Source organism: Xyrauchen texanus, chromosome 11, assembly GCF_025860055.1.
Source record: "Xyrauchen texanus isolate HMW12.3.18 chromosome 11, RBS_HiC_50CHRs, whole genome shotgun sequence".
In the NCBI taxonomy this organism is placed as follows: domain Eukaryota; kingdom Metazoa; phylum Chordata; class Actinopteri; order Cypriniformes; family Catostomidae; genus Xyrauchen; species Xyrauchen texanus.
Genome location: NC_068286.1, coordinates 40659290 through 40671462, shown reverse-complemented (window position 1 = coordinate 40671462; position 12173 = coordinate 40659290). Strand labels below are relative to the sequence as shown.

Genomic DNA, 12173 nt, shown 5'->3' with positions numbered 1-12173 from the left:
ATTGCAAACTTTCATTTTTGGTGTTAAATATACAAGGAGAGAGTGTCAGCTGTTAAATTTAATTTTGGGTAAAAGTAATCAATTGTAATAAATGTGTTTTAAAAATCAAAAAATTTGTCTTACTTGCTGGAGTTTCTCTGCTATGAAAGTTTGTCCTTGTGATGTATCTCAAGTATTTTGTAATGGGTTGTGAAATTTTGAAAACATTTTCCCTAATTTGTGCTTAACTAGGGCATGTTGTTCAAAAGTGCAGTTCTGTTTCAACTCATGTTGAGTGCAGTGGGGGCACAGCCTGTCTTATTTTGGTAACCAGGTCTGTATGTGTCTGCCCATCTCTATGGTGAGGTTATGTTCACTGAGTCTGTACATGGGGTTTATGGTTGGTGACTATATTTTATGTTTATATTCTCTGTTTAGGGACAAATAGCATTCCAATTTACTTTGTTGAGCTGTTGCTTCTGTCCAATGTTTTAGATATTTTTCTTTTTGTGTTTTAATAATTTGATTTGGTCTAGCTGGGTGAAGAGTTTGTTGATCACAATTTTTTTTAAGTGGGCATGTATTGGCTCTTTTTTTTATTTTAGTGGGTACAGTTCTAATTCTGCTTTGCATGTGTTATTAGGTGTTTTTGATTGTACTCACAGTATATTTTTGCAGAATTCTGCCTGCAGGGTCTCTTTTAGGTGTCTGTCCCATTTGGTGGACTCTTGGTTTGTGAGTGGACCCCAGACTTCACATCCATAGAGTGTGATGGGTTCTATAACCGTCTGAATTATCTTAAGCCAGATCCTGATTGGGATGTCAATTCTGATCAATTTCTTAAAAGCATAAAAAGCTTTTCGTGCCTTGTCTCTCAAGTCATCCACAGCCTTGTTTAAGTTTCCTGTGTTGCTGATGTTTATTCCAAGGTTTGTGTAGTTCTGAGTGTGTTCTAAGGTCATGTTGTCTAATTTGAAGTTATGATGTTGCTCTTGTTGACTGAGTCTTTTTTGGAAAATCATTATTATTGTCTTTTTGGGGTTAACTGACTGGCCCCATGTTTGACAGAAATTGTGCAGTAAGTTTAGATGCTGCTGTAGATCATCTTTTGTGAGCAACATCAGCACTAGATAATCTTCTAACAGGAGGCGTTTTACTTCAGTGTCTAGTAGAGTAAGACCAGGTGCTGGAAACTGTTCTAGAGCTCTTGCCAGTTCATTGATTATTTATATATATATATATATATATATATATATATATATATATATATATATATATATATATATATATATATATAAATATTGAATAGTGTAGGTTTCAGACTACAGCCCTGTCTCACTCCACGACTCTGAGAGAGAAAATCTCTCTTTCTCTCTCTCCCTCTCGCTTTCATATTGTCTCTCAGTAGGGGTTGTGATAGCTGTCAGCAGGAGGTTTCATTAAAGACACCACATCTTAGAGAATTCCAGAATTTTGTCTCTTTGCAGAATACAAGGGAGTGTTTAAAATGGGATGGGATTTGTGAGTCGGTTTTGGGCCAAGGTGGCACTCACTGGTATTAGGTGACACTGACATTGAGTACATATTGACTAACTCCATGCCAAAAAAGAATTTCAGTTATTTGGCAATGAAGGGATGAAGTGTGATAAAAGCATTTAGAGGAAAAATACAACAACTTAAAGGTGACATGTGTAATTTGTGCACCACCAGACGGAATACAGTGCAACAGACTTTATCCAGAAGTAAAAGTTCCATCATTTCTTTCATAGATGTAACGGATGTGGACAGACACACTCACACGTGGAGCTCTTCCAACTTTGGTTTATCTTTTTGACAGAAAAAGTACAAATCAGGTTGGCTGACAACAGATTACTGCAGACATTAATAAAATACTACAGCATTTACACTTGCATCTGCTGCACAGCAGAACTCCTATTACTCATATAAAATAAACAACTATTATTATTGCGTACAATAATAGGAAAACAACATAAATTGACAAATACATTAACATTTATAACAAAATGAACACGAACGCAACATACCTTTTTGACAGAAACAGTACAAATCAGGTTGGCTGACAACAGATTACTGCAGACATTCATAAAATACTAGAAAAATAGAAATTACACATTCACTCAACTCATAATTTAAATAATTGTCAGAATGTTAAAACACTGACCACAGAAATGAACTTGTTCCCACTCGTGAGACATACAAGGAAATTCAATACATTTATAACCATCTTAACAACCATGTTTAAGTGTTAAATGAATTATATATGTTCAAATCCATTTATGCAAGCAACTGCATCGAAAAGATTAACTTAAAACATATTGTTATCACAATTATTTTGTTATTGAGTTACGCCCTGTCCCAAATGGCGCACTTCATGCGGACTTTCGGTCTCATGGACTTAAATTGCGCGTGCTCGCTGAGTCTACGAGTCCGTAGGCCGTCCCATTTAGCATTTTAACGCTCTGAAGTGTGCTCAGCAGCGCCCCCTTTGTACCCTTGAAGCGGTCTTCCGCGAAGCCCGCGATAGATCCAGGCTTCACGCACTTCAAGTACCCAGGAGTCCTTGCGAAAGGCCAATCAGACAACTGGTGTGAAGAGCGCTTTCGCTCACGGACACAGACAATTGATAACATGGCTGAGAAGAAAATATTTAAGTGTATGTATCATTATGGTTTTTATGACTGTGTACATTTTACCAGTTGTTACCTACAGTTTATACAAACATTATGGTCATCGACCAGTGGTTGATGTCTCAAACATAGTAATAGCACGCTGAATAATAGGCTGATCGCATAACGATTCATTATATAGAACCGAATGGCAGGGCTTTACTGAGTCATATGTAAGTGAAGTATGGATATTTAAACCTGTAAATTAAAAACGACATAAGAAAAACAAGGTACACATAAAAAATATAAAATACATATATATATATATATATATATATATATATATATATATATATATATATATATATATATATATATGTATATAAAGAAAAAGAAAATTAAACAGTAAATCAAATAATAATGACTTAATGCATTAACGACTTTTGACAAGTTATATGTTTATCTACAAAGTCAATAACATTTACTTGCTTACCCTTTCCTCCGTGCATAACATCAGCATTTGTATGCATGAAAAATAATCTTGTCTTCTACGACGTCGGAGCGTATAAATGTGATTTCTCTGCATGGCAAGCCATCTCGCAAACACAATAGTAAAAACAACAACAATAGGCAGCATATTTCCCCGAACCGAACCTGCACCTCCTGTCCAACAATAACCACGCTTCACGATCGAGTCTGTCCCAAAAATACTTCTCAATGCGCCCTTGTGGACTTGTGCGAGGGGCCCTATAAGTCAGCACTACATGACGTCACCGAAGTGTGGCCTCTGAGGAAGTCCACAAGTCCGGAGTGTGCCATTTGGGACAGGGCCATTGAGTGCAAAAAAAACGTACATACCTACAGCATTTACACTTGCATCTGCTGCAGTACGGCAAGAGAAGACGAACAAAATACAATGCCTGCAATACCATAAACAGCCACAGGTGGGAAGCCCTCGAACCCCAATTAATAAAACCAAATGCCTTATTTTATGGAATTCACACATCCAAACTTTAAATAAAATATTATTTTTTTATCCTGTTACATAGAGGAATTGATCATTAAAGGAATATTCCGGGTTAAATACAAGTTGAGCTCAATCTACAGCATTTGTGTCATAATATTGATTACCATGAAAATAATTTCGACTCGTCCCTCCTTTTCTTTAAAAAACAAAAACAAAATAAAAGTTACAGTGAGGCACTTACAATGGGAGTGAACGTGGCCAATTTTTTTGGAGGGTTTAAAAGCAGGAACGTAAAGCTTATCATTTTATAAAAGAGCTTACACTAATTATTCTGATAAAACTTGTTTATTATTTCAGCTTTAAAGTTGTTTTAATAGTTGATTTTATAGTCGATTTAGGGTTTACACCGTTATGTTGTCAAGGCAACAAAGTTATACAATTGGATATAACTTTATACAGAAATGGTTTGTAAGTGATTTTATCAAACTAAAATCATGTTAACACGCATATTATTTATGTATTGTGGCTATATTTTTTAAACAATTTATGTTTTAATGCTTTCGGATTGGCCCCATTCACTTCAACGGTAAGTGCCTCACTGAAACCCAGCTTTCTTTAAAGAAGAGAAGGAACGAATTTGTTAGGATTCAGCAAAACAGGCGAGGACCCAAGAGCAGATGATTGACAGATGATTATTAAATGAGTCACTGAAGTAACTGATCAGAGCAATATACATTTGAAGTCAGAAGATTACATACACCTAGGCCAAACTCAGTTGTTTACAATTTCTGGCATTTAAAGGGTAACTAAACCCTAAACCAACTTTTTTTAGTTAATGATCTGTAAGCATGGGGCTTTATTAGTACTGGTTATTGATTCAAGTAATTTTTTTGACATTTGTGTATAAAGTGTTTTAATTCTACAATATATGGTGTAAAAACGTCTGAGTGCTGCCCTCTTCAGGTTGAACGGTGGCTACTGCAGTTGAATTTTCCTATTGGCTGTTTGCGGTACTTCGTGACGTAAGCGGTGACAGGTGACGTAAGCAGGTTCCAGCTCACCACGCCAGATTCATGTACATGTCATCTTGCGACCGTGTGAGGAATAATAATAACATAGAGTCTGACAGCAGCTGTCAATTAATCCGTCACTACGAGTCTCAGGTGCCCCCCCAGCACCGCACTCGGTTCGTTCCCTTTATCCCCGCCGGGGTCTGCCCACTTTTCCAGCATTTTCAAATATTTCTAGTGGGTGGAGTCAGACTCTGAGCAGGTGTTTAGTTACCCTTTAATCTTAGAAAATATTACCTGTCTTAGGTCAGTTAGGATCACTTCTTTATTTTAAGAATGTGAAATGTCAGAATAATAGTAGAGCTCAGGCACATGCACACATAGACATCAAAGGGGGCTTGAGCACATGCCATTTTTTTCCTCGAGAGAGGATCCTAAGTGCCCTTTTTTCTGTTTTTTTTCTATTTTTATAAATATTCTATATATATTATCTCTGTTATAACAAATATATGTAATGAATAAAAAAATCGAAATATCAGGTCGGAGATAAGACTTTGTCGAGACAAAAAGACTAAGCTGCCCTGTATGTACCTTGACTTTACTGCTAATTAACCAAAAGCCAAAAGACAACTATATTTAACTTGTGTCTTGCTAACTTGCATGACTCATGAGCTACTAGCTAATGTAATAAGGCAATAAATCATGGCCATACAGGCTAATGTACTGTAATTAATGTAGACACAACAGGTGAATACAGTAAAATTTGTGTCTAATAACATCATCACAATAGCCACACTGATAAGCAAATTAGGTGTTAACTACTTAAAATGCGCTAATGTGCATGCATCGAATTGTTATGAATTCCAATAACACCAAAATAATTAAAACTGTGTATTGCCTTGTGCAAAATAAACAAATTATTAGTGAAACTATGTCCCTCTACTTGGTGCAGTCATTTATTCTATATATAAATACACTTGAAACTAGTAGCATAGAAAACATGCTATAAAATAAATGCGTGGGCCGAGGACCGCCACATCGGGTTCATGATCAGGAAACAATGGTAACGATGATGAAGCAGGTTGGGATTTGTACCCGTAGTCTACCCTCCTAAATTGCTCGAATTGTATTGCAGGGAAACCTGCAGAATGGTAATTTAATCTCCCAGGCAGCAGTTCCCTAGTCCCGGGCCCGACCCGTGAGGAGAGTGATAATGTCCATACTCAGACAAGATGGAGAATGCCGACATATAACAGGGCGAAGCAGAGTTGATCCATGTAGAACTCGCAGAGCTAGGCAAAGCAGACCACGGAGAAGAGATATAGAGGAGGGATCACCAACCAGTCCACCGGGTCTAGAGCGAACACAGGAGGCACAGACTGGGCTGGCAACACGAGGAGAAAGAGATCAGAAAAATTGGACTTCCAAGAGGCATTTCAGAAATATTTGCCATGCAGGAAGTGAGCAATAGGGATCAGCAAAAACAATAGAGAAGTGTATCTGCTTAGTAAGTAGGGTAACTAGAGAGAAGAGTTCTCAGGAGAAAATCCAGAAAAGAACTGGAGAAACGAGGAGAAATAAATATGCAGCAGGTAATGAGAAGATGAGAGAGAGATGAGTTTAATAACAAGATGCGTCAGCGTGAGACTGGCTCTGTAGAGATGTGCCATGTGCGCCAAAACATGATAACTGTCAAACGTCAAAACAAAAACATGCCCAGTGAGAAAGTTTAGACATGCATACACACATTACCGCCAGATCAGCCCTAAATACCAAGAGTTTTGTCGTAATCAAAATTATGCCACAAATGCTGTTGATACCCATGTTCCTGAGGACTAAAATCGACTATCAGAGAATCATGGCAAACAATTCACAGCAAAAGTGCCCAGCAGCAACCACTCACTTCTATGATGCACAGTAAATGACACAAACGATTTGGTCTCCGTACACTCAACCTACTTATATATTTGTAAATATTAAATATTTTGCAATAAACTTTCAATATATTCATTCAATATATAAAATCAATAACATCGTTTTTTCAGATCATTGTCAGAAATAATTTTCAGTTTGACTGTAATTCTCAATGCTCCTCTGTTGTAGACCTGAGTTGTAATCTTTTTGTCAAATGTTTTAATCAAAATTTGTTATATTGTGTTTCACCTTGTAGATGGTACATTTGATTCATGGTTTAGAAATTTTATATGAAGTATTTTAAGATATCCCTATTGGAAAAATAAATAGGAAAAAAATCATGTTATTGGTTGAGCCAGTGTTGCTATGTCGGGCTTGAGCAATGATTTGATAGCACTTCAGAGCCATACACTTTCTTTCAGTTGTCATATTCCCTGTTCCCTGAAAAATAAACACGCAAACTTCAGAGGAAAAGGAAGTGAACCAAGCATAGACAAAACTTGCAAAAACTGACAAACCAAGGGCTTAAGCAAACAAGGGGAAACAAGGAACACCTGGGGAAACAATCAGGGAGAATCAATAAAGGAAAAGAACTACAAGGACTACAAAACTAACACAGGAAACAGGAAACTAAACAAGAATTCCAACATAAAAGCACAAAAACAAAAGTCAACAGGGAATCTGACAAGTTACACTTTCCAGAGGATTCAACTTACAAATGACTCTCTATGCATGTTTCAAATTAAGGACAGGATACATTATTTTAACATTGAATACAAATTGAATAGAATAAAAAAAGGAAGACACAACAGGGACCTTCACTTAACTTAAAAACTTGTGATTTTGTGAATCCAAAAAAGCTGTCAAAACAGAGGCTTGTGTGAGATCTGTCAGGCGAGGACAGCTGAGAATATTAAGGATTTTATGAAACTTGGAAGTCCATGTGGATTTTCGTCAACACCTTGAGGGTAAAGACTGATGTGAAAGCATAACATACAGCCTTTGAGCTTTAGATTACTCAAGTGGACTTTAAGTAAACTCAAATGCAACCAGAAAACGCTTTCCTCACTCTGTACACTGGGAAATATTTCGGAAGTGTTCAGAAAGCCTTAAGTCATAGATTTCATGACGGTTTTGGTACAAAGTCGTTGGCCCCCCTTAAATACTAAACATACATTTCAGTTAGCATTATGTTAGCATTAGCGTGCTGTTCTTCGTAAATATGCCTTTCATAACATTTTGAGACTTGCATTTATACTCCAAGACATTTCTTTTATGTTGCACCCATTGCACACATATCATCATTTGTAGTGGAACAAACAAACATATGTGGGTAAATTGTCTTTGGGTAGTATTTAATGCTGGTCGCTGGAAGTAAACACTCACAGTTTCACTCACTTCACTTCAGCATTATACCAGATTCTTGTATTCCACTCTAAAGAGGCCCTTCATGTACGGGAGTTCACGTGAGGACATGTAAAACTCAGTTGTTGATAGTAGCTTCCTGCTGGAAAATTCAGCTTAAGTTGGTAGCTGTGTTTTGGGACATGGTAGCTGGTTTCTAGCTGGTTCAAGCTGGTCATGAACTGGTCCAAGCAGGGAGACCAGCTTAGACCAGCTACCAGCTTGTCATACCAACTCAAAGTAGACAAGCTGGATTTTGGAACATGGTAGCGACCAGCTACGGACCAGCTCATGACCAGCTTGTACCAGCTAATTACCAGATTGGACTAGCTCTTGACCTGCTTGGACAAGCTACCATGTTCCAAAACACAGCAACCAGTTTAAGCTGGATTTTCCAGAAGGTTTTTTTTTTTATTGAAATTGCAGGAAACTTTATGAGACAGAAATGAAATGCTGACATAGCAAAAAGCTAACACAGACAAACAATGATAGAAAAAGTGAGAGATAGATAGGGAAAACATCAACACGCTGTCCTGCTGACAGCAAAGCATTGCGGGGGCTTGTTTGTGCAAATGTTTGTAGAGATATGCCCTGTCAACACCTCAGATACCATAACTTACAATCATTAGTTCCTTGTTGGCATATTAGTCTTCTCTCTCTCTCTCTCTCTCTCTCTCTCTCTTCTTTCCTCTTTGTTTTTGTCACTCACCCATAGCGTGTGAGTTATGGTAAAAGATAATTTGGCCTTTTGTGGCTGTCAGAGCCAACAGACTTTTTGGAACTGATAAATACAGGAATGAACTAATTCATAAATCAAAAAGCAAACAGACGAAACTTGAACGAACTGTAGTTCATATTTCTGCTGATGTCCTTTCTCCTGGTCCAAATTTGGAGATTGAGTGCTTGTTCTTCAGAGGTAACTAATGTGTCAGGTTTGTGACAAAGTAGTCTTGTGTTCTAGCTATAATTTTGACTATAGGCATAAAATATGGTCCACTTTGCAGTTTCTTCTGGCAAAGAACTGGTCACTTATACAAGAAGAGACAGTCCGACCAGCATGTAAAGTGATGCATCACAGTTCATTTTGTTTTTATGGTTAATTTAGGGGCAGGCTTATCTGCAATAGTTGGGGCATGATCAACTGAACAGATAACAAGAGAAAAATAGCTGAAATGTATGTAGACTTTGTGAACATACAAGTACTGATTGTGCCCAGTAAAAGGGCCATTTATTTGCATGTGCTGTCCATACTGGTTTAGTGCCAATACACTGAAGGAATTATGTAGATCAGGCAACAGCGCAAACGTGCCCACAAAATCTATGCTGAATGCAATTTGCATGGCACAGTTCTTATCTTGCAGGCCAGTTCTGAGTGGACCACCAGAATCTGGCATAACTCCACTAATGTTTCACTCCTCTACTAAGACCAAGACACCAGAATCATCACTTTAAAATTCAGAATGTGCACTTGACTACACAGCGTATCTGGAGATATGAGGTTATTACATGGTTCTCCATCATTTGATCATTATTTGATGAAAATGTAAACGGATCGCTTTTAAATAAAATTCCGTTTGCCACCTGCTTTCCTTGGGTGGTAATAGCCCAATGTATATGGTGTAGTGGAAATTGCATTGAGTTTTGTTTACGAAGCAGCAGATATGGTGAGTCTAATTTGTGTTAAAAGAAGGCATGTTTGTGCGGAAATTAATTACAATTACTTAGTTTAAATACTTAAGATGCACTATTTCAATGCTGATTGCGCATACTTCTACTACATTGCAGGAATAGTGAATAAGACGCCGTTTTTTGCGATGAAATACAACATGCAAAAGTGGTGCAACTGTTTAGTAAGTTCACCTACCTGGGAAATCCCCTGATTAGTTCATAATCTTAAGCACTCATTGTAGCAGCCTAGCCCTTCCAGATGGACTGAGACCCTGTGCATCCTGACCTCCTTGAAGTTGCATAAAGCTAGCCAATCAGATTAGAGCTTACCAAATCAAGAAAGTGCTTGCCATTTTTGTGTGATATATTCATCAGATGGTTTAGTGAATGGACTGTGTATATATGGGTGAAACAACACTGTGTAACTATGTCTTACATAATGATATGGTCATTTAGGAAATGCTGAATCAACTAAATAGCTATTATTATATTTCTTTTTCTGATGCCCGTGATTATAATGTCTGTCTTCTTGTATTTTTTTTCCTCTCTTTTCTGCAGATCTTTCTAAATTCAAACTCAATCCGTCTCGGAAATATTCCACATGGGAGTGTGGACCTTTTGCTTGGTCCAGGGACCACGTACCCCAAACAGACTGTGTACGAGGTGTGTGTATGTCCCAGCGGGAAGCTCTATTTGTCCCCTGCAGAGAGCTCTTCTACCTGCCAGACTACCAACAGTGTGTGTCTCTGGAGCTGAGAAATGTGGGTGGGCCATGGACCACCCAGCACCAGAAAGGCCTTTCTTCACCTTTCCTCTCTTGCCCCTTTCCTTACTCCACCTTATTCCTCTCTCCACTGAACACTGTTTCTTTCCTTTTTTATGTTGGTATATCTATCTATCTATCTATCCATCCCTCCATCCATCCATCCATCCATCCATTTTTCACACTGTCCTCACATTGTCACATTGTTTTCCCTTCCCTTTCTTCTTTTCACGTTTAATATCCATTTTTCCTTTTCCCATTCCCTTCATTTTTTTCCTTTCCAATTCCTCTTCCTCTTCCCCTTCCTCTGTCTCCTTTCTCTTAAACAGAAATCAGGAATCATTAGACTTATATTGGCTCAGTTGAAGCCACATCTTCCCAATCTGTAAATGGAGCAGAAACTCTCGTCTTTTCTCATTTTGTTGCTCTTATTTTTGTATGAACATCTGACTCAGCGGAGGATTGTGAATGTGTGCCGGGACGCTGAACTGCTCTTGTGAATTAGCACACGCACGGCAACCCACAAACGAGAGTGTGTTTTTCTAAAGAAGTTACAAAGGTGCCTTTGCTACTGTTAGTGAAGCACATCACCTGCTACTGTCCCGCCATGTGCAGTAAGACAAACCTCTGCTACGAAAATGGACTGAACAAACCTCTTCTCTCTTTTAGTTAATGGATCAAAAAGATACTATGATAAACAGAGATGAAGACAGAGAGAGAAAAAACTAATTTATCCTTGTATGATTCTTTTTTTTGTTTTGTTTTTTGGACAAAAAGCACAAGAATATTCCATGTATATAACAACATTAATAAATGATAATAGAAAGAGAAAGTTTATTTTAAGAATTTTGTATTCAAGAATGCTTGGTAACATTTCGTTTTCATTGTTTAGGTCTCATGGACATGTTTACATGTGCTATGGTGAGTTAACTAATGTTTTAAAGAATTTGTGTTTTATTTTAATACACTTTCTTGTTAACAGCCAAACAAAAATTTGAATTGGGTTTAGGTCCAGACTAAAATTCATCCTGCCAATCAAAAAAATAGATGCCATAATATTTTCCAAACTCTGGTATTTTGGTATTTTTTTTTTTACCATTACCTTTTAGTGTTTTGGTTACTCCCTGCCCATGATGTACTGCAACAATACTCGAAGTTTATGAATAATTGTAACCTTATTTACAGTTCTATCTTCAGTGTTTAAGGCTATGGACCTCTGAACTTGGGTACATTAAAATATGATTTAGAATTTTTACAAAAGTTCTCCCAGTGAATAATAATACAAAAGAAAAATCAATATGGAAAAACCATTACCATGTTCTGTTAGGGGAAACTATAGACCTGTTTCAGTGATGTCATTTTCCTGAACGATATCAAGAAAACATAAAAAATGTTTTCTTGATACATTGAACATGTGAAGTCCCAGGAAAAGTTTGTACGGGTCTGAAGACAGCAAAAATATAGCCAAATTGAACTTTCACGGACATTTAAAGATATTTTATTCACTATTAATCTCTGTTTTCTGGCGAGTCTGATGTGTGACCGTCGAGGACACACCTGGCACATCAACTTAAACATCTGTCATTCGGAAGTTACAAATGTTTTTGTGTTATATTCTGGTCTGATTTAGTAACAGTATTAAAAAATGTCAGTGATGATCCCACCTGAATGATTGTAGGAACTGTTTTTAACTTCTGAAGATGTTTTTTTTTCGCATTTTTCACGCATATGGCAGCGCGGTCATACAGTGATGTCACATGAAACAGGTCAATAGAACGCAATAGTCTTGTTGCAGAAGTAAAAATCCCATTCATTTTTACCAAAGATTAATTGATTTTCAA

General features: G+C 37.3%; 1 protein-coding gene across 1 annotated transcript in view; it reads left to right on the top strand.

Annotated features, from left to right (window-relative positions):
• The window catches only part of LOC127651774 (zeta-sarcoglycan-like), a 337374-nt gene extending 327049 nt beyond the window's left edge, over positions 1 to 10325 (top strand). Inside the window, exon 8 of the mRNA XM_052137782.1 lies at positions 10128 to 10325. Coding sequence (XP_051993742.1) covers positions 10128 to 10325 — 198 coding nt within the window. The remainder of the gene's footprint in view (positions 1 to 10127) is intronic.
• Positions 10326 to 12173: the final 1848 nt, after the last annotated feature.